Below are 24,389 nucleotides of genomic sequence, written 5' to 3'. Positions count from 1 at the left end.
AAAATAAATAAGGGTTGATGATAATAAGATACAGCAATTTTTACATGTCTAACATCAGAGATGAGACAGTTCTTGGCAGCATGCAGCGGTCTCGATGCACTGTTTGCAAAAACTTTGCTGCAGCCCATAACTGTAGTTTTTGTCCGTATAAAGCTGGAAGATGAACTAGAAATTTGGCAGTTTTTTTCCCCCCACCTTCTTCCTTCTTTCCTCAGGTCCTCCTCTCTCCACTTGAACCCTGCCACCCATCCTCTTTCCTCACCACATCTTCATGTTTACTTGGTTCTCAAGTTAACCAGTAGTTGTCATGAAAGCTGGTGAATCAGAACTGGAAAGAAAAACAAAACAAAAATTGCAATAAAATCTCCTCTCTCTGGAGATCTCACCTGCGCCTCGCCTTCCCCTGACTTAAATGACTTCAGAAACCCTGGTGCTTGACGCTGCAAAACTGAACTGGAAGCTGTGTTAACTCTTTGACTGCCAAGCCTTGGTGAGAAAGATCAGCCTTGCATGAATTCTTAGAGAAGTAACTACTCTAATGCATGATGCTGCAAAGCTGAAAGCTGTGTTAACCCTTCGACTGCTGAGCCTTGGTGAGGAGAGATCAGCCTTGCATGAATTCTTAGAGAAGTAACTAATGCATGATGCTGCAAAGCTGTTCTGGAAGCTATGTTAACCCTTCAACCGCTGAGCCTTGGTGAGGAGAGATCAGCCTTGCATGAATAATGCATGATGCTGCAAAACTGTTCTGGAAGATGTGTTAATCCTTCAACTGCTGAGCCTTGGTGAGGAGAGATCGGCCTTGCATGAATTCTAAGAGTTTTTGTGTGCTCTTCTTAAGCATTGATTATGCTGCGCAAAACTGAAAAGTAATGCAAAACCAAGAGTAGTAAGTCCAAGTGACTGACACCCTGACCTATAGACTCGGTCTGTCTCAGTTGACAGCCCTTTGCTGATGAACATTCCTGTCAGTGGCAATCAAGGAGTCAAGCTGAAGTATCACTGTGCATCTTTTGATGAGTACAGGTAAGTTGTAAAAGAGTATTTAGAAACCATACAGAACTTTTTTTCTGGGGCATTGTACCACTTGTTCGGATAAGTCCTGTAAGCAGTTCAGCAAATTGTACAATTCACTTTGTACAGCCTTGGTGACATTCCATTCTGGTTTTCCCAGACTGGTACACATTTTTGTTTGCAGTGGTTATCATTACATTGAATACATGGATAATGAAATTATAAAATATGTATGCTCCATGCAGTTTGGGTAAGTGGTAAAATGAATTATATATTAAACACCAGTCATTTTCAAGAACATACACTTAAGCAAGTCATACATATATATATGCAATAATATAATCAGTTTGTAAACACCGCAGTCATTCTATATAGTCAATCTTGTATGTACACATTCACAGTATTTTGCACTCTTGTGGTTTATTGTCAACACAAATAACAGACCTGACAGGTTGCTTTGTCGCAATCTGTTAAGTTTTCCAATACATTTTGATCATGATAAGAGTTTGAGTTCCTGTTCAACATGCAAAGAGAGAGAGAGAAAAAAAATAAGAATGACAACTTTCTTAGTCCTATCTAATACTAATAACAATCTCACCAGTGTTTGTGAACAATTTTAAAAAGTAAATACAGATTATCTGTTATTAAAACATTCACAGTTTTTCCCCTTCAGTTCAACATAATGAAAAGAACAAGTCTTTTTTCCTTTTTTTTCAAGTTTCTGAAAACTGGTATACTGTTTATTACTAAACCTTACATGTCCATCTAAGCATTTTAAACAACAAAATCACAACATGCTGGAGACAGTGATGTTGAAGATCATGGGAACAACACGCATTCCAATGCCCTGACACACACTCACATAGTACGCCAGTAACTGTACGCACAAAAAAGTCAACTTTGGTGACACAATAATAATGGTAACACTGCAGATTCTACCACATCTCTGTACCTTTGCTCCACACGCAGTGAAATAAATGTTTCAACAAAACTTCGCATATGGTAACCATGTAACATGCTATGAAACGTAAGTTTCGGGAAATGGATTCTAACACTGACAACTGGGTTGCTGAATAGTTCCTATAATTCTGTTAATACTTTTCTTCTCCATATCCCTTTTATACCTCTCCCATTCAAACTCCCTCTCTCCCATTCACACTCAACCCAGTGTACTTGCCTTTGATGCAGTCTCCCCGTCCCTCTTCATGGGGGAAAAAAAGAAAAGTAGAGATCAACAGAACATATAATCAAAATAGGATTTCAGTTTCAAAGAGGTGCAAAGCATGCCAGTTGATCCATTATGCTTTACACCTGCTTAAAAAAAAGGCGGGGGGGGGGGGGGGGATACGAAATTGCTTTTAGCACACTGGTTGTCTGGTGGATGTATTTTTTCTTTCTCCAATCTGGTTTGGTTCTGAGAAAAAGCTCTATTCAATTCCCTCAAATATAAAGATTTTTCCATTTCTTTTTTTGTTTCTCAGTTGCGGTTCCACGAAATAAGACTATCAAACATCAATACATAACACCGTTTTTCCTGCATTTTTCATTGACTGGTTTCCTGAAAAAGAACACTTCCTTTCAGGTTCCTACTAAAAATACCTCCCTCTCTGCACCTTTTTTTTTTTCCTGCTGGAGTCCTGTGAAAAAAAAAAAGCTGATAAAACCCGCATAAATTGTTAACATGGATCAAAGCGCTGATTCCAATTAGAGGTTCTATAATCAGAGCTTTGTACCGTATGGTGATGTAACAACACTTTTTTTCAATACAGTTCAGCCATCTAATATCTTCAGATAAATATCTTGTATTTACAATTCAACCATTTGAACATCTTCAGATATATACTTTGCTCTTTATGGAATGGAAAGAAATGATTACATCTGAATAACCCTGACAATGCGCTGCCATCAAAAATAAATGTACCGGTATTCAAAAAAATGCAATTCAATTAATCCTCAAAATAAAAACACCACAGTTCAAAAGAAAGTACTCTGGAGATAGCCACCAATTCAGTGTGCAGGAGCTTACTTGTGATTTGAAAGTGAAGATTTCTTCGAGCCGACGAAGTGCTGTTGTAGAATGCATTCATGACACGGTCAGGTACTTAACGTGTCCCAGGAAACTTTTTAAAAAATGTCTGAAGTAGAATGAATCCATTCCAATATAATACAATGTGGTCTTTCTTCTTCTTCTTCTTTTTTTTTTTTTAATAAATGTGGCTTAAAGCTGTTCCCAAAAAATCCTAAGCAAGCCTCATTTCTTATTCCGTGTGGGAAGGAACAGAGAGGTACTGAAATGAGATCTTACAGATTCCTGGAAAACTCTGAAAACCCTCTGCTACCCACAAAACACAGCAGTTCTGAAAAAAAATCACTTTAATAAGGATACATGGACTCTTAGGTGTTGTCACGGGCTACAAATGATCACATTACATCAATAAATCATTATTTATGCTCTGCATTCATGGTTGAAAACTGGAGAGAAAAACCCCCAACATAAACAAACAGAAAAACAAAACACCAACAAATAAATCATGGGAGCAGTTTTCTGAATTCACCAAGGTAAGAAACAAAGAAAGGAAACAATCTTTAATGCAGGTCGGTTGTGATTATCCTTATCATTATTATCAGCTCTGAGCTCTGACTCCAAGTTGTTGTTTTTCAGCCAGAGACAATTAAGACCTTTCAGCCAGAGAAAGAACTTTCCAGAGATGAGACCTTTTAGCCAGAGAAAGAACTTTCCAGCCAGGGACTAGACCTTTCAAGAGATGAGACCTTTTAGCCAGAGAAAGACCTTTCCAACCAGAGACAAGACCCTTTCCAGAGACAAGACCTTTCAGCCAGAGAAAGACCTTTCAGCCAGAGACAAGACCTTTCAACCAGAGACAAGACCTTTCAGCCAGCGACACGATCTTTCAGCCAGGGACATGACTTTTCCAGAGATGAGACCTTTTAGCTATTCAAGACCTTTCACCTTTCTGCTAGAGTGCAGACCTTTCCGCCAGAGTCCAGACCTTTCAGCCAAACTGACTGACATTGCTGCTTACAGTCCAGCTGACTGCACACAGCCATGTCAGGACTGCCAAACTAACAACAACAACAACAAAAAGAACACAAGAAAAACCATAATTTTCACTATTTGCAAAAGACCTTATCTCTTTATTTTATGTTGGCATGAATCACTTTTACGGGGGGTGTGGGGAGGGAAATGTATGATACACACAAGAGAAACCATTGAGTCTGTATTCTGCACTTCAGCTCACACCACAAAGTGTCTAACCATTACAGACACAATCATGGTTTCACTACAATATCACAGGCTCCGAAGACAGCACCAGAAAAACAGAACATGAAAACGAATAAGCAAGAAAGGAACTAAACATGACAGATATTATAGGTCAGATGAACAAGTATACATATGGGAAGAGATGGATTCAAATCATGACCAAAAAAAAAAAAAAAAGTATATTCCATCAGACAAACATTAGCAGTCTTTCCTATGCAATCAGAGATAACAGTTCGTCTAACTCTTTACAGCAACTGTCTGGAATTTTGAAAGGATACTCAGACTCTCAGTACCACTGGCTTTCATATGTTTGCCTACATGGCAAATAAATGTTAACCTGTATGATTTTCTATGGACTGTTAATTCAATAAGTAAGAATACATACATTCTTTGAAAATAATGTGTACAAACATCAATCAATTACTCAACAGTGGCTCCATGAAACAAACAACTGCTACACCAACAGGTGAGTATAATCTTCACAATAAAAAAAAAAAGGTAAACAGAATATCGGGAAAAAAATTCTGAATATATCAACTTTTGACCAAACATCTGAATGAAAGAACAAAAAGGATGCAAGTGAAAGCAAACAGTATTGTTAATAGCAATCTTTTCAGTTCCCCTAAAATGGTCCAAAGGGACAACAACAACAACAACAAAATTAGGTGTGAGAATATGAAAGAGCTATTTATAACTGTTTTCTTTCAATGGTCTGATGGTGGAAAAAAAGAAAAAAGAAAAAAAAAAGTTACTGTAGAAGGCTTAAGTACCTGAGAGCAGAGGGGAATGAACCAGACACTAAGGCCTTAGGGTTCTGAGAGGTGGGAGACCTACATCAGAACACAGCCCTCAGCTTTTGTTTGGGAGCAGTGGCTCCAGGCAGTTTCCAATGCCAGCTTGCAAGTAAATAAAATCCTCTTCTTACCAACCATAAAACAAATGATGGTTACAGACGGGAAAGGGGGGAGAGGGGGGGGGGGAGGGTTTTCAGTACAACTGATCAGTGCAACATTACACCCATCCTACAGGTTCCATGGATTGATCAGTGTAATATTATTCCCCCCCTCACCCCCTGGTTCCCTCCCACCCCCCACCTCCCAGGATTCAATGGGTCAATAAGTGCAACATTTTGCCTACCCTTCAAGTTTTGATGGGCAGTGAGAGCAGCATCATGCCTTCTCTGCTAATTTCATTGGATTGTTAAGTGCAACACTATGCCAAAACTAAAAATGTCAGTGAATCAGTAAGTGCAGCATTATGCCTATCCGTAGAGGAAATGGGAGAAATATTCTTTAACTGAATTAAGTGAATGAATCCAAAAGGTATAATTATAAAAAAAAACAAAAAACAACCATATATCCAACACTGTATCATGACAAGCTATGTTTCCCCTCAGTTATCAAGAACTATACACAGAAAAAGTACCCTACCCTCCCTCCAAGAAAAACAAAACACATCAGCATTATAATGCTAGAATAGATAGACAGATAGATAGATAGATAGATGCAGTGGATCTAACTCATTACCAGAAAGTACCCAACAGAAATGACAACCTCAGAACAAGGAAGACCTACTTAAAACAAAAATTTTCTTCAACAGGTATCCAGCTGTTGACAAGACAGTTGCCTAAAGAGTGAGGCCCTTTTACAGGTTGTGCAGCATACAAATATGCAATCAAAGAGGAAGACAATTTCTTCTTTTTTCTTCTTCTTCTTACTTATCTTCACAATGTGAATGCACATACTGAGGCATAGTCTCATGAAAAGAAAGGAATGGGTTGTACATATACACATACATATATATGTATTTGTTGGGAAGTGGCAGTGACAATATCATTACAAATGTGTATACATTAATGTGATTGTTACTTTGCTAACATTTAGTCTTGGGCAAATTTGATGTGTTCCAAACAACTTTAATAGTGTGGTCAGGATCTTAAGAGATAGCAAACAGCATTTCAGATTCATTTCACTATATGTTACACCACGTATGCTTAAAAATGTTTTAATTTACAAAGGAAAGTGGGCAGATTTCTGACCTGACACCTGATCGAGTTTGACCCAATGTGCTGTTCAGGTCTCAAGAGCAAGCAGTAATAAGTCTTGTCTTTTCTTGTTGATTTTTGTTAACTTTACACTTATGAGGAACTCATATTGAGTATTCTGAAACAGAGCAAATGGCATGTTCTCAGTGTTTTATCTCTTGTAAATTACATTTTACAGTAAAGCACATGTCACAATGTGCTCTCCATCCCTCTCATATGTTAAACAAACATATATGGCAAACTGAAGACATTTTGCACAAAATGTGATATAAATTGCTCTATCGGTCTTAAAGAAACGAAACAAAGTATCTGGTTATAAACCTGAATGATCGCGGGTACATTGAATTTACTGTGAAAACACAATAAAAACATTCTGGAGGAAAGTGAACAACATTCTTTGGTTTATATTCATACATTTTTATTTGTTTATGAAAAAAAAGACCAAAACATGATTAAAACAAAACAAAACAGCCAATGATTTGGATTCTTAATGTCTTCACATTCAATTAACCAGCCTGAACAACCCACATCATGGAAAGAGTCAAATCACTGAGTTCAGACTGCTTATGAAATATTTCTTTTATGCATGGAAAAACACTGACTTGAAATTATACCAAATACATGAATTGAATTTTGCCACAAAAATCCATTAGAAACCATAATTTCATCAATAAATATTCCCATTATTCAAGGAAAAGCACTGATGTGAAACTCTGCCCAATATGATAAAAATCCATAAAACAACAACAAACTTCATACCCCCCCAAAATCCCCACCCCCCCCTCAGCCCTGCCCCCCATCAATTATAAAAAAAAAAGAGACCTAAAACTGTGCAAAAATATGAAAATAAAGTTGTTTCCAAATTTGAACATAATTTGCAGTGCTGCTGTGTTTATCATGGGGAACAAATAAATTATCCAACATGAGAAACAAGTGCAAAAATTGACTTTACCAGATTTATAAAATACAAATAAAATTGTAGCAAACACAAACCATCTGCTGCTTTTCACAGGTTAAGATTCACAGTGCTGCAACTGTGCTTAATTCCTAAAGATATCTACACACTCATGAATTATCAATACAAGTTTTTATGTGAACTGATCAATAAAAGTTTACGTGGAACTGATTTATTATACGATACATATTTTCACTCGATAAGAATCATTGATCGAACACACTTCAGAATTATCAAGACATGTTTTAACTCACAGCATGTCATTTACAGAATGAAGTCATAATTGTTATCATACATGTCTTTATTTATAAATTGTTTTTGAACTTGATACATTCACCACTACACCACTGTTTTTACTTCATATTACTAACACAGAAACCTGGTGAATTATAATATAATACAGACCCTGTAACTGCTTGGATTGTGAATACATGATATATCAGGTCTGACTAACATGTACGAAAAAACTGGATTGCTTTTGATACAATACAAATTTGTGATTTATCATGTCAGATTACTTCATGCCACAAATGAAATCTTACAATACAGATGTATCATTTATCATGCATTACATCATGCAAACGAAAAATACTGATCTACTAAAACGTCCCACGAGTTTTGTGACTGTAAAACAGAATGACAGTGAGACTTTGGGATGTGGTGGCTTGTGGGATTTTTCCATATTCAATTCCCAAGCCTGTGAAAGATCTCTGTCCAAATGTGTCTAGTGATACAGCACGACATGATGTGTACTTCATATTTCATGCACTCAAGACAATCAACTGCTTCCACAGTATACAACATCACTTTTCCAAATGCAAGACAATACTTTGAGTATTTCATACTCTAACGTAGCATCTATAAGAGTCGGAGAAGAAAACAAATTTCCCCAGTCTCTCCTTTCCCTCCCATATAATAACATAACACTCCCTTGATAAAGACAGAATAAAAACAACAGCCCACACACTATAATTCCATGTCAGTGCAAATACAAACATATGGGTGGGAAACAGTCCACACAGGTATACGCTTTCAAAATCAACAGACAAAATATATTTCACTCCAACAAGTAGTGTGTACATTGTTATATAAAAAAAAAGAAGAAAAAAGGTTGAACAAAAACACACACAAGAAAAACATGAAAGATGAAGAAAGAAAAAAAAAGGAGTTGAATAATATGAACACTGTCACAAAACACATCTTTCATACACCATTTATTACCATAAATGGCATAAAGAAAAAAAAAAGGAAAAGAAAAAGACAGAGAGAAAGAAAGAGGAAGAGAGAGCAAGAGAAAGAAAGAGAAAGAAACAAATAAAATGGATGCTATCATGAAACACACAAAAAATCTTTCATATGCCATTTTATTACCATTCGATGCAACTGAACACGTGAGCAAAAATGTTAACAGTAAAACAATGACAATGAACCTGTCCTCTGATATTAATAATAATAACCCTAACCGGCAATACATTGTCCCCAGTCATGCCAAAGAACACACACCCAACACCACTCACCATGCCATGCCAGGGCCTAGAAACTGTAAATCTCCACATTCCACTGAATGCAAACGAACCAGTTAACAGGCGATCAAATCTTTGCTGTGGGGTTATGTGATAAAGGCATAGTGGGTGCCTATACAGCTAGCTATACTGCACACCAGTTTATCAACAGGACATTTAGAAAGACTTGCAAACAACTTCACACATCCCCGCCAAACCCTCCCCCCTCCACACACGTACGGAGGGTGGAGGAGTGAGGGGGCAAGAGGGGGGTGGGTAAGGGAATCCATCCATGTAACATGGATGCACACACGAGAGGAAGGGTTTACTTCTTCTTGTTTTTTGTTTTTCTTTTAAAGCTTTATGGTCTTGGATTATTATAAAAGCGATCATTATTTTCATTATAATCATTAGTGGTAGTAGTTGTGGTAGTAGTAGTAGTAGTATAGATGTTGTTTGCAATATCATCATGCATACAGTTTGCCCTAGTATGGCACATACATACAGTGTTCGGAAAGAGTGTAGGACCAATATGGGCACAGGGGAGAGAAAGGGAGAATCTCACACGCGTTCACATTCACACACCTGACGTCACAATCAGCTCGCTGCAATGCAAGCTCCAGTATTCAGTACTCGCAGATCATTACGCTGATAGTAGCGTCAACTTCTGTCTGGAAGAGATGTGTATCTTGAAAATAACGCATACAGAATTTCAATATATGTTGATTAGGGAACAAAATGTAGTGTACAAAAAGGGGGCCGGGAAGGGGGGATGGGGGGGGGAGGAGAGGAAACCAACCACCTTTATTTGATTATGGAAAGCCACCGATGAACATCTTTACCCAAACCAACCACAGTAAGAAAAATCAGTACAGCATGAAAAGAAAAAGAACATTTTTCTTCACAATTATAATAACACAAAAAAATGTTATATACCATCTGCCGGATTTCAAATCAAATCCTACATATGATGCACTGCAACAAAGATAATACAATGTAAATACCATTATTTGGCATTTATATCAACTTAAACAAATTTCATACATCACTTTCTGAATGAAGAATTATATCCTATATATATATATTTCACAGCAACAAAAGTAAACACAGCAAAAAAATTATATTAATAATAACATTAACAATAAATCATGACCCCTGTATCATTACAAATTATAAATGTCTAATACCATTTGCTGAAACAAAAATTAAATCCTTCAAAAGATGCACTGCAGCAAAAGTAAATACAACATATATAATAACAAAAATCATTAAAAAAAAAACAAACCCAACAACAATCAAAATTGTCACAACTGCAGCAACACAAATAAATGTCACGTATCATTTGCTGAATCAAAAATTAAATCCTACATAACATGCACTGCAACAAAAATAAATACAACATCTATAACAGAACAATAAATGAATAATAATAAATCTTGACAGCTGTAACAACACAAATAAAGGTCATAAATCATTTGTCAGATTACAAATTAAATCCCGACATATAATTTGCTGCAACGAAAGTTAATACAACATATAAAAAAAACCTGTAACAACACAAATAAATCTCACATATCACTTGCTACAGTAAAAATCAAATCCTGTATAGCATATGATGTACAAATGGTTCAAGATTAGGTCGAAAGCTACAAACAATTTGTGATAACTGGGCCGTATCTAGTCTGGTAAACAAACACACTGATGTCTGACTGGAGTGCTAAAATCATCGCTGTCCTTAATATAAAAAAAATGGCACACTTAATAAAAAGTTATTATATCCACTTCAGGATAAACACTATGTGAAATTGTTTTTGTTTTTTTTATTTATGTGAAGTGGATTTCATCTTCCTAAAAGTCAGTTTCAGATGGGGTTGTTTTTTTTTCATCTTCCTGTTCCCCAATCAGTTCACTGTTCAGTTTCCAGTCTCTTTTCTGTGCTGTTTACATTAATTTTTTTTAATTTTTTTAAATACACATAAGCATTCAAACTGTAGTTTGGCTGATCAACAGACTGACTTATTTACAACGCAGGTGATCTAAAAGACAATAACAAACAAACAAACAAAAAATTCAAACTAACGGACTGGACATACAGGTGCAAACATTAAAATGAAAACAACAATCTATTAAAATGAAACAGAAGAAAAGAACAAACAAAAAAACTAGTAATACCGGAGTACAACAGAGAAAGGTACCAGGGGTAGGGGGTAGGGGAAGGGTTCCACTGAACAATGTAAAGAACCTCACTGGCTTAAGTAACAAAGCAAAATATATCATATGTGTGTGTGTCATGGTGGGGTAAAGAACAACGCACACACACACGCTTCTGAACAAATCTGACAAGATGAAGGAAATCTTCGGTAGCAGTTATGGAAATGGATAAGAAATGTTACCATTCTCCTCCTTTTTCACGAGAATGACTATTTTCACCCTGACATGAAAGCATACTCCACTTTCAGGGGTGTTCTCACTGGGTATGTTCTTGTTTCCATAACTTACCAAACACAGACAAGGATTCCAAGATCTTTAATGTGCATGTTTGATGCTCTGCATGCAAATACCCACAAAGGGGGTTCAGGCTCTAGCAGGTCTGCACATCTGTTGACTTGGGAGATCGGGAAAAGCTCCACACTTTACCCAGCAGGTGCTGTGAACTGGATTTGAACCTAGGACCTACAGACTTAAAGTCCACCGTTTTAACCATTCAGATTTACGCCCTTCCTACCTGAGCCCCCGGCATGTTCAAAACAGTGGGTGGAAGCTAGTCAGGGGTCAATAATTCTCAGACTTTTAAAGCCAACCTACCAGGATCAAACCCCAAACCTCCAAGTGGTCAGTCTAGGGCCGTCCGGTTCCACTAAAGACCATGTTTGGACGCATGTGAGGCTCACATAATTTGTTGCAACAGTTCAGAATGCTATTGGCCAATGTTCACGTTTATTTTGCAAATAACTGTATCAAATCCACTCTTTGCTCCTGAAGCTATGTGTCTTTCAATAACCAAAACACTGAACAACTTTAGAGTTTCATGTATCTTTTCTTATTTTTCCTGCAGACATCACATTCCCCAAACGACTAATGCACATTGTAACAATTAAAAAAATTCAGAATATGGTCAGGATAGCAGTGACCATGAATGTCAGCCCCAACCCTCCAAACCCTACCCCTTTTTATTGTTATAATAAATTCTGTCAGTTATTCCATAAGAAAAATTCTAAAAACATTAAATGTACTCGGTATCTTCATTAACATTACTTGAAAATGTTGAGGAGCAGCTGTTAAATGTGTCTTCCACATAAGCTGCTTATGTTTATCACGATCAGGACAGTGATGAAACCGGCAATAAATTCTTATTTTTCACTTCATAAATTCACAAAATAACAACTATATAAAATTTTGCAACCTTTGAGCATGATATTAAAATTTCTTTTTACATTCTGGACTCGAAAGAAAAATAATTTTCAAAGAATATGCTGTTAATCCACCAACACACATACAAACATATAAATTAAATAAAAATCCAAACTTTCAGAACTAAAGAATGACAAATTCACAACGTCAGCCTCATCTGGTTGTTAATGCTCTTGATAATCAGGAGCTGTCAATGAATATAAATACCCCTAGATGCCAAAGCAGCACGGCAGAAAAGCCTACCATCACAAATTATTGTCTCCACATACGCTCATCCCACGACAAACATGATTTGAAACACAGGTATGATTCAAGCTTAAGGCAAGATGGACCCTATCAGCAGCTTCATGAACAAGTTCAGCTTCCATCCTGTCTCCTGCAATCTATTCCAACAGAATAACATATTACAATATTTTGCTTCCATCCGATAAACTCCAGCACTCTGCTCCAACAGATGATCGAATTACAGTATTTTGCTTGTTATACTGTCTCTCTGACTCTCTCTTATAAAAAAAAAAAATGTTTATCTAAAACTAATCATGTCTGCCGCTAATTAACTTGATGTAAGTTTTCCCCATTCATACAGCTAACATCACAATGTGCACATAGGCACTAGTAATACTGGGGAAAGTGCAAGTGCAATGGACAAGTTGTTTATTTGTTTTGAAGTATACCTGTGTATAAAATAGTGGATACGGGTTAAGGATTTGTTTGTTTCTGCTCATATCATTTGATAATCAGAACCAATCAATTCACTTTGCCGAACCTGAGAAGCAAACCATGAAGGTTTCTTATCACCTTTGTCTGCAACATCTGAACAAACTATCCAGATGTATGCAACGTATGCTCATAAACAAATATCATGGTCTATTAAACTGTCTAGATGTATATGGTTAAAAAAACAAATATCACAAGATAAAAAACAACAACAAAAAACTGACAAACAGAAGATCAAACATAAAACAACGACTGAAGATCAAACATGTACATTTTCAAAACACAACGAAGAAAACATCATACACTTTCATTCAGCAAAAACAAAACAAGAAAACAGAAGATTAACACACTCATTAAACAAAAACAAAACAAAACAGAAACTAGCAGATTAACATTACCAGTAAATCAATAACAGGCTAATCTGAAAATCTTGTAGTTTATTTGGCACATATAATCTATACATAACAGATTAAAACCAATAGCTGAAAAAATTTCAGATAATAATCTCTCCAATGTGCTGCATTATTCTTTGGAATGATGTCTACTCATTAACCCTTTCTTCTCTCTGAACAAGTAGAATCACAGATTCTGTTCTTTACACGATCTGTATGCATCATGAAACACTGACGACACTTACAAACATGAGGATAAGACTCTGGTTATAACAGCTGCAATCCATGATCCAATCTTTGTTGTTTTTTTACCTGAAACACTGCTGCTCCATCATCATCATCATCATCATCATCATCATTAGTATAAACTACTGTCATGATTAATATTTATATCGTATCAACTGCAATTCCCTTTTTCTCCCACACCATACATTTCAAGATGGTTTTTTTTAATTTCCTTTTTTCTCCAACACTATACATTTCAAAAGACACAAACAAATTCCTTTTCCTCCCACACCATACATTTCAAAAGACAAGAAAAAAAGAAGAAAAAACAAAAACAGAAGAAAATGTTGATTTATACGTTACAAATCAGAAGTGAAACTGCAAGAAATAAGTTAGGAGGTTAGGCTGGGGGAGAAGGGTGGTGCCCTGTGTCATGGAGACGTCGGTTTGGATCCAGGTCGACAGAGCGGTGCGGTGCAACAACTCGAGCTCCAGAGCGCGATCCAGAACAGGGAAGGGCATCAGGGGAAGTCAGGTGCTACAAGGTGGTCTCCCTTCATTTTGCTGGTAGTGGTGGTGGTGGTGGTGGTTGCGGTGTGGTCAGGGCAGCCGGTCAGGTGTGGTGGATGCTGGACCTGTTGGCAGGGGGCTTGATGTTCATCACCGCACACACCCACTGCCCGATGTCCGTGTCAGAGCACTCGTACTTCTTCACAAACGGATGGTTCTGGGGGGCGGGAAAAAAAAATTGGTCACAGGAGAAAGATATTATATTGTTCTTGAAAAAAAATCAAATACGGATCACAAATCTGTTCTGAAAAAAAAAATCATCACAGATCTGTTATCTGTTTTGACAATAAAACAAAGCAAAAACAAAAAGCAAAAAAAAAAAAAAAAAAAAACAACAAAAAAACATCAATAACCATGAAGATAACAGATGTGTTCTGAAAAGAAAAAAAAAAAAAAAAAAAAAATCTCAGACCTATTCTGAAAAAAAACAACGTTCACAGACCTGTTCTAAAAAAAAATGTTTAAAGACATATTCTGAAAAAATAAGCAACAAAAAACCCCACAAGAAACAGGAAAAAGATAACAGATCTGTTCTGAAAACAACATCTAACACGCACACACACACACACACACACACACACACACATATATCTATATATCTAAACAAAAACAAATAAATGAATAAACAAATAATGAAGTAAAATATAATGAAATACATATTCAAGTCAAAGAACAGTGACGGCAACTGTGTTTGGAAAAAGAACTGAACCAAGCTGATATATTTAAGTCAAAGAACAGTGACGGCAACAGTGTTTGGAAAAAGAACTGAACCAAGTTGATCAGCTGCAAAACGTGAATGATGACAACTTTCTTACCACCAAAGAGGGCAGGTCAGCTCTGTCTGCAGGATTTTTCTTCAAACTGCAAAAAAAAAAGAAATAAATACCACTGTCAGAGTACTGTTTTCATTTCATTTAGGTTTCTAATTCTTTGTTGTTGTTGTTGTTTTTCTTGTTTTTTGGGGTGTGTGTGTAAAATTTCCACAAATAAGATATAAAAATGAGAAATTGGGGGAAAAATGTTTGAATACACTTGTACATGTTTTGCTTACAATTACATATTTAACTACACACAGGCAAGCAGATTTTTTATTTAAAGAAAAGATATGGCATGCATATATGGATATTTTGTTTTTACACACAGACACACATATACATCTACACCCCCCCCCCCCCCCCCCCCCCACCCCTCCCCCACCCCCACTCCCCACCTCTCCCCCCACACACACTTCATTGTCTTTCCATCACTGATGATAATTCAACTGTAAGAACCCCCCACATACCAGACACACACACACACACACACATACACTCTCTCTCTCTCTGAATAACAGTTATGGGCCTAGAAATAACAACAGTGAAAGAGTATGTGTAAACATGCATGTGTACAAGAACCATACATACAAACACAACACGCACACACACACACACATCCCTCTTCTTACACTGAAATCAAAGAGTGGGACAGTGACAGGATAATCATACAAAACTCACCATCTTTCCACAAAGTCCACAAACTCTTCAGAGAAGTGGCCTTTGGGAAGCGTTGGAGGTGGCTGAAAACAGAAAGAAAAAAATCATATACCTCTCTCTCTCTCTCTCTTATATGCATTATATACATTCATTAGCAAAGAGAGAACTTAATGGTCAACTCTTTCTTCACCGCAATGGGAAGTCATTTACAGCATAGTCTTTCCTGGAGGATTCTGAGGCAAGATTTCACTGGCTCTCAGTGGTAAAGCCTTGGTGGGCTAGTTGGCCTTTGGGTAAAATGCAAATGCAGACTGTCCTAACACCTCAGATATGACAATAGGGATGTAACCTGGAAAAGGCACTGTCCACTGTAACTAGATTCTAACCCAAATAGTTAGGACCGCTGTCGCCTCCTCTGCCGTCCTAACAGCGTTAGCTGGACACAACTGACAATCTTACTTATATTCCCAAATCATATATCAAAATATTCAAAACATCCCAGGGATCAATATCCATTAGTCACTCACATAGTATATATTGTATTTATAATTATTAAAGGGTTCTGTATCAGGCAATATGATATTATACTACAAGCTTCAGTATCAGTCAATGACTCGTATTATATATACTACCACAGGGCTCTGTATCAATCATTATATATACAGGGTTCAATTCAGTATCAACCAATAGCTCACATATCTGAATGAACACAGGGGTCTGTATCAATCAATAAATACGGTTTATCCAAACCTCACATAAAATAATGTATGTATTGACACAAAGGTCTGTATCAATTAATATATATTAAAAGTATTTAAAACTATATGTTTTCTTCAAGGAAAATGAACGGACACTATAATCAACATAACTCAATGTTGACAGGGTGAGATAACTCCCAATCAGAGGAGAAAAACTAAGATTTTTAGAAAAAAAAAGTACACAGAATATTTTGAAAAAAAAAAAAAAAAAAAAAAGAGAGAAAAAAATTCAAGTTGTTTATTTTACGGGTGGATACAGTGCTAAAATATTAGCAAATGTATTAGACACAACAACCAAGTGCAGATATCTTGTTTCCTGCACTATCATGTGGTTTTAAACATAAACACTTCACATAACCACTCACATAACCCCCACACACACCCTCCCACCCAAACACCCACAAACACTATGAAACAATATTACAACACAAAAATTCACTGAAAACAACATTTCTGCTTGAAGCTTTCATCTGGAGGGTTTCATGGTAGATGAAAACCCCATGTGAAGGTTTCAAGCTAAAATATTGGGTTTTTTCTACACCCACTTCTGACATGACACCGCCCCTTCCTGTTGATGTATCTTGTAGCATGTAATCATCATCACGATAACCAGATTCACTTCAGTTGATCAACAAACATTACTTTTGTTTTCTATCACGTTTTCGTAATTGCTATTGTTAATGTTGTGTGGAAAATCAAACAAAATTCTAAGCCAACTCTTCTGTACTGTACGTTCTGGCAGCCATGTTGACTGCTTTTTTTTTTTCACTTCATAAAATGGGGAAAAAAAAAAAAAAAAAAAAAAGCAACAAAATCGAGCCAAAACTTGCCAAGAAATTGCTTCAAACACTCATGAAGGCAGTCACCATTTGCAAGGGAGATAAGCGTATGCAAATGAGTGGCTGGACACCTGATTATGCAGTTATCCCTAAACCACAGAATATATATCCGCGGACGGAAGTGAAAGGCTGAAAGTGTAAAGACGTAACACTGAACGCAACAACAAAAGAACACAGCGACCACCGTCACCCACCTCATTCACAATATAATCTAAAAGTTCAAATATAGCCATGGGTCTGGGTCCATCTGCACCAGCACCGGCAGGACACACAAAGCTGTTTCGTGACACTGGAAAGAAAAACACACATGTATGTCTTACATATGTACTTGTGCATGTCATCAGTATGAGTTTCAAAAATGGAAGTAATAAAAAAGAAATATTTAAAGAAAGAAGAACAAACGCATCCCTCCTTATCGCGATACTTCTTCTCCTTCTTCTTTCGTGGGCTGCAACTCCCACGTTCACTCGCATGTACACGAGTGGGTTTTTACGTGTATGACCGTTTTTACCCCGCCATGTAGGCAGCCATACTCCGCTTTCGGGGGTGTGCATGCTGGGTATGTTCTTGTTTCCATAACCCACCGAACGCTGACATGGATTACAGGATATTTAACGTGTGTATTTGATCTTCTGCATGCGTTTACACACGAAGGGGGTTCAGGCACAAGCAGGTCTGCACATATGTTGACCTGGGAGATCGGAAAAATCTCCACCCTTTACCCACCAGGCGCCATCACTGTGATTCGAACCCGGGACCCTCAGATTGAAAGTCCAACGCTTTAACCACTCGGCTATTGCACCCGTCCATCACGATACAACACATCCAGTTTTGTAGATCAGAAAAAGAATGAGGGAAAGAAACAAGAGTGAGACTTAAAGGTTGTATTAGTGGGCTCTTCTGCTCAGGCGTGTACCCATGTTGGTGTGCGTTGTGTGTGTGTGTTCATGTGTGTGTGCATGTGTATGTGTGTGCTAGTTAGCTGGACATTAATCTTTTTGCTGCCAGGGAAATAAGATTTAAGTGAAATCTATTTGCCAGGGTTTTTTCACATACAAAAAAAACAACAACCGGGCATATATATATTTTTTTTAATTCTGTGATCGTTGTTATTGGAGACAGACCCACATATACAGTATATATATTCTGAAAGGTCAATGAATAAAGTTTTTTTGTCACATTTTCAACTTGTTCATTACAAACAGTAGTCAGGTAATTTGCACTAAAATATCATTTTTGTGGACAAATGGATAATACCTGTACACACAAATTATACTAGAACAACCACAACAAAAAAGAGACAGATACACAATGCACTGTGACTGCTCCAAGTGATAACATGGATACGAGGCCACAGCCCCTCGGTCTCCACCCCCCTCCTCTTCACCCCTCTCACACAGTCACTTTATCCAATTCTTATCAGACCACACTGGCAGAGTGCCAAGAAAATCTATTCGCACTGTGTCCTGCTAATAATTCTGTCACCTTCTCTCGTCTGCTACAGCTGTACAGTCAGCATCACTCACTGATAGTCGTATCTTGGCCAGTCTCTTCATTGCTCCCTTCATTTTCTATCAAATCATCCGATATAAATTCATCACGGTCTTCTTCAAATTTACGCTTCAATCTGTTCTGAGCATCAGCTAAAGAAAGCAATCTTGGCTGATTTAGTGCACCATGATCGCATGTCTTGAGCACGGTGTCTGACATTCTGTTGAGTGAGTGAGTTGAGTGAGGGGTTAATTTAACACCTGTTCACTGAAGTGATTTTTGGCACAGGGAAAAAGTGTGTTTGTGTGTGTGTGTGTGTGTGTGTGTGTGTGGTGCGTGCACACATATGTACGTCATTATGTGGTATGTGTGAGCATGTCTCTCTCCGACTTTCTATTGGTCTGAAGTGCTTTTGTGCATATGTGCATGCACTGGTATGTATATAGTATATCAATTCTATGAAGGTGTGTGCCACTGCCTGAAGCTAAATAGTGAGACCTCAGTATATAACTTTATAACTATAATACAATACAATCCCTAACCTTCATGTACAACACAACACAACCCCTCATCTTTGTGCAATACAATACAACACAATACAATACAACCTATCAACTAAATGCAATGCAACACATCACAACACAATCCCTCACCTTTGTGCAACGCAACACCGCACAGCAACACAACACAACTCAGAACAACACAGCACAGCACAGCACAACAAAACACAGCACAGCACAGCACAGCACAGCACAACACAACAAAACACAACACAGCACAGTACAGCACAGCACAACAAAACACAGCACAACACAACAAAACATAACACAACACAGCACAGTACAGCACAGCAAAACAAAACACAGCACAACACAGCACAGCACAGCACAGCACAACAAAACACAGCACAACACAACAAAACACTGCACAGCATAACACAGCACAACCCAGCCCAGCCCAGCCCAACCAAAACACAACCCCTCACCTTTGTGCACCTTCCCAGTCCGGGCAGCCTCCGCCGAGTGCTCCTCTGCGCCCTTGTCCCCGAAGATGGAGGAGAGGTCACGAGGGTCGGGGGGCGGGACGGGGTATCGGCCAATGGCCATCTCCACCATGGAGAGCCCCAGACTCCAGATGTCTGACTGCACCGAGTAGTGCGTGCCCTGTAGTCGCTCCGGCTGTTGTTCCCCGGGGGGCATGGATGGAGAAAAACCATCACAATTATAACAAAACATTTCTACATGGCTGTGGATAATAACCAATGATAATGAAGCATTTCTCAGCAGCTGTCAAGGGAGCTGGGGGGAGGGAAAATAATAAAAATAACAAAACTTTTCCAATTTTGGGGGGACAAATGATAAAAACAAAAAGCAATCATTTCTACACAGCTGTCAAGGAACTTTGGGGGCAGGAGGGGTGCAGGGTGGGGGGGGGGGAATAATAACAATGATAACAAAAAATTCTACACTGCTGTCATGGGATGAGGGGGGGGATAATAACAATGAAACTTTTCTACACAGCTGTTGAGGGAGTTTGAGGGAAAATTATAAAAGTAACAACAAAATATTTCTACTTAACAACAAGTATAATAAAACATTTCTACACGGCTGTCAGAAGGGGAGGGCAAGGGAGGAAATAATATCAATAATCACAATTCTACATGGCTATCGAGAGAGGTTAGAGGGAAAATAATGTCGAACATTTCTACAAGGCTGGGTGGGGAAAAGCAATAGAAAAAATCATCAAATGTTTCTATCTTCTTCGTTTAAGGGCTGCTACTCATATGCGTGAGTGGGCGCTTACATGTCTGACTGTCGTCCCCTATTTTCAGGAGGGCGCATGTCCGATATGTTCTTATTTCCGTAACACACCGAACTCTGACATGGATTACAGGATCTTCAACATGCGCATTTGATCTTCTGCATGTGTATACACACAAAGGAGTTGCTCTAGCATGTATGCACATCTGTTGACCTGGGAGATTGGAAAAATCTCCACCTTTACGCACCACTTGCCGTTACCTGGATTCAAATCCGGACCCTCCGATTGAAAATCGAACACTTTAACTACTCTGTTGTTGTGCTTGTAAAACTTTTTTTTTTATGAAATGTATTCTTCCAGCACAACCTGGAGCCCTACAAATGCACTTCAACAACAACAACAATGTGTCGACATCAACAATCATGCAGAACTAGATTATAAGCAAGCAAATTTACACATACCAACCCACATAAATTCTAGACTTATTGTGGTTGTTTCATTACACAATTGTCACTAAACCTCTGTCACTTTTGACTAAGCCAAAAAGAAATTTCACTACCTCCCACCCCCTCTGAAGTCAGCTTTCCTCTTGACCCATTTTCTCCACAGTGACACAGACAAACAGAGACACAAATAATACTCACACGCTGAAAGAGACAAATAATACACACACACACAGACACACAGACACAGACAAGACAGACACACACATACACAAACACACACACACACACATACACACACACACATGCACACAAACACCCACATGCACACACACACACACACACACACACACACACACACACACACAGAGCGACACCACCACTACTGACAGCCATATAGGAGCGTGTGCCGACAAAGGAGTTGGCCATGGAGTCTATCAGCTGCCCACTGACGCCAAAGTCGCAGATTTTGATCTCTCCTCTGGAATTGACCAGGATGTTGGAAGGCTTCACGTCTGCACATAATACACACACACATATACACAGAGGCACACACACAGAGGTGCACACACACATGCCCACACACACCCACAACCCTGGTATAAGTGGGAAAAAGGCTTGCAAGTAAGGTCACCGTGCTCCCTTCCTCCTTTTTTCATATCCCTCCATACAGACTGCACGTCTCTCTCTCTCTCTCTCTCTTTGTCGGAGCTCTGAAATTCAGTGATTTAATGCAATGCTCTGATGTAATGTCAATGCATAAACTAGCCCAGTTTGTATTTTACGCTGAGAAATAGCGTGACATACTGATGGAGCTTATCAATTGATTGTTTGCTTTTCCTGTCCTAGAATATCTATACACATGCAGTACAGGTGTGAGCCGCAGGCCACAACTCAATTCAAATGAAGGATGCATTACATGCACGCATGTGTGTGTGTGTGTGTGTGTGTGTGTGTGTGTGACACTTATCCACATGTCAGCTAAGTCAATCATAAAATTGTATAAATCAAGAGTCCAAACAAATGGTAATATACTTGAATGCTGTCTGTTATTGTTAACAATGTTAGGAGTCTGATGACTTATGAACATTAAAACATCTGGAATCTGGAATCTCTCTGTGTCTTCCTCCATATCTCTTACAATCACCTACACATGCAGATGCACCCCCCACCCCCACCACCACCCACACACACAAAGCACTAAGGACAACCAGTGGGTTTATCTTGTTAAATGTTCTTGCTTCCCTTGGTTTCCATCATATTTCTCCAAATAGCTGTTATTCAAACAAAGGTTTTCAAGCAAAATTTAACTGGTTCATTTGGGAAGTGAAAACAGAATACTACTCTGATCACTGGTCATCCAACATCCAAATAATACAGGAAGAACAATAAATATTCATAAACACAATGATTCCATGAGATTTCACAAAGTTTAGTTCCGCATTAAGTGTATGTGTGATGCCCATTTTTGCATATATTAGTCACATTCCATATTACCGTAAAAACATATTTGACAACTTCATAAACTTGTTAGAAATTTTGTTATCAACGTCTGTAGTGTTGGCATTACTTTGTTAATTCTACATTTTGGTAAAAAGAATTTGACTAAGCATGTGAGGATGTATGGAGTAGGATAGGAATACCTCAAGCTACACTTTGTTTTGTTTTTTCAGCAGAAAAGTGTGTGTGTGTGTGTGTGTGTGTGTGTGTGTGTGTGTGTGTGTGTGGTATGCCTGTCTGTCTGTCTTGACATGTGTCTGAGTATGTGTTTGTCATTTCTGTTTACCTCTGTGAATAATTTGATGTCTTTCTCGTAAGTAGGATAAACCTTTCAAAACCTGAAATCAAAAGAGAACACACATTAAACCACATCCCTATCCAGAAGCAAAATCAATATTCAAAACTACTGCAGTCTTTTGCTTTCAGATAGCACAAAATTTATACATACATAACTGACACTGCAAATCACACAGTTTGTTATCGCATACTAATCTGCACCACAATTTCATTCTATCATGAACACACCAACATTATCATTGCTTGATTTTAGAACAGCAAAACTAGGTCATCATTCTCACCATCGTCATCATCATCATCACCAACATCACTGTTACAGTAATTCTTATCAAATTATTTGTATTCAAAATAAATAATGTAAATTTCATACTAAGTAATAATACCACCACCACATCTACTATTGCTACTACTTCTGCTACAACCACTTCCAGTAATAATAATGTATAAAAACCATAAAAAAAAGATAATTCACAACCACCGAAACATCAACAATAATAAAAATGAAAATAACAACAGTAGTAATTCTTTTAAAGGACATTAACAGCAGCACATTTTATGTCCCATTGCCAGATGTACTCACAGAGATGTTGATGACGCCCAGAATGGACTCTGGAATCTTGCCTGCCTTCTTTAATATCAAGTCTAAGGAACCCCCATCCTGAAACCCGAAGACATGGGTGTCAGCGCTTTGCAGCCTGCAGATGTTGTACAAATTCCGAAATGGCACTGAACATTCAAATCTGCACAGTACTCTGATTAAAGCGCACCTGTGATCAAAAGCAAGCACTCTTCACCAATATATATCACCATTTTCCTTTTTTTTTCACCTACTTTTGTTTTCTCCGCATAGACGGACAGTAGTGTGCACATGACAGGAATGTCAGACCCTTGCCAGAGTCTGCACTAGTGGGTCACGGTTAAGTATGTGTAATTAAACTTCGTTTTTGTCTTAAATTTGCAGGGTCTTTGATACACACTTTGAATGGACAAAACAATGAAATTAACCCTTTCAGCCCTTTAACTAGGTCTTCTACCTGTGCTCCTCCCTGCATGGCATGTTTTGGCCTGGCTGCATCAACCGGAAGGAGTGCTTCACTTCAGGCACAAATTTATAGAAACCACTCAACCAACAGCTACCGAATTTTACATAATGACTAAAATGTGATTTTGACACAAGTTGCTAAGTCTCAAGACAAGGGATGCACTAGTTTACTTGTAACTTAAAAACAGTAATAGTAAAATGTCAGCTTCTGTCGATGTTGCAGGTTGTGGGCTATCTTCTTGATTGAAATGTCCTCCACTTTGTCTTGACCGGTTGCTAATTTCAATCCTTCACTTTCCAAAGAAACAGCGGATGAATTATTAGACAAATCGTCATTATATGGGCCAAATTCGCTACAAGAGTCCATCACAGTTTCACTCAGCACTTACTGCGCAGTAACTTGAGTAAGCCTTTGATGTTTTACCACATCAATGCGAAAAACTGGATTCAAAACACACTAATCGTTAAATTTTGGAGCGAAACTTTGTGTGCAGTGAGGAAGGAAGTTGGAGTTTCTTCCCTTATACAGCAGTTCAATGTATAGTAATGAGCTAACAAACCGGTTTAAATAAATGGGTTCCTTCACCCGCCTGTCAGGTGAGCTCAGGACGCAGAATAGCGATCAGCAGCGCATGCCTCTCAGGTGGGCGCAGGGTTCAATGAGTTAAAAGAA

General features: G+C 38.1%; 1 protein-coding gene across 3 annotated transcripts in view; it reads right to left on the bottom strand.

Moving 5' to 3' along the window:
- Positions 1 to 190: 190 nt before the first annotated feature.
- LOC143297254 (dual specificity mitogen-activated protein kinase kinase 1-like) overlaps positions 191 to 24,389 on the bottom strand; it is a 33,684-nt gene continuing 9,485 nt past the window's right edge. Inside the window, exons 4-12 of one of the 3 annotated variants that reach the window (XR_013057233.1) lie at positions 23,255 to 23,332; positions 22,664 to 22,715; positions 21,268 to 21,392; positions 19,659 to 19,851; positions 17,377 to 17,471; positions 15,607 to 15,668; positions 14,929 to 14,974; positions 590 to 14,270; positions 191 to 486 (exon numbers count right to left, since the gene is read on the bottom strand). Coding sequence is in view for 1 of the 3 variants with exons in the window: in XM_076609495.1 (XP_076465610.1) it covers positions 14,157 to 14,270; positions 14,929 to 14,974; positions 15,607 to 15,668; positions 17,377 to 17,471; positions 19,659 to 19,851; positions 21,268 to 21,392; positions 22,664 to 22,715; positions 23,255 to 23,332 (765 nt within the window). In the remaining 2 variants the exon portion in view is untranslated. Of the gene's footprint in view, positions 14,271 to 14,928; positions 14,975 to 15,606; positions 15,669 to 17,376; positions 17,472 to 19,658; positions 19,852 to 21,267; positions 21,393 to 22,663; positions 22,716 to 23,254; positions 23,333 to 24,389 lie in introns of all 3 variants that reach the window. The other 2 variants (XR_013057232.1, XM_076609495.1) reach the window with 2 other exon arrangements.

Source organism: Babylonia areolata, chromosome 22, assembly GCF_041734735.1.
Source record: "Babylonia areolata isolate BAREFJ2019XMU chromosome 22, ASM4173473v1, whole genome shotgun sequence".
NCBI classification, from domain to species: Eukaryota; Metazoa; Mollusca; class Gastropoda; order Neogastropoda; family Buccinidae; genus Babylonia; species Babylonia areolata.
Note: the sequence above shows the minus strand (reverse complement) of the source record. Positions and strands in the feature narration are given on the sequence as shown.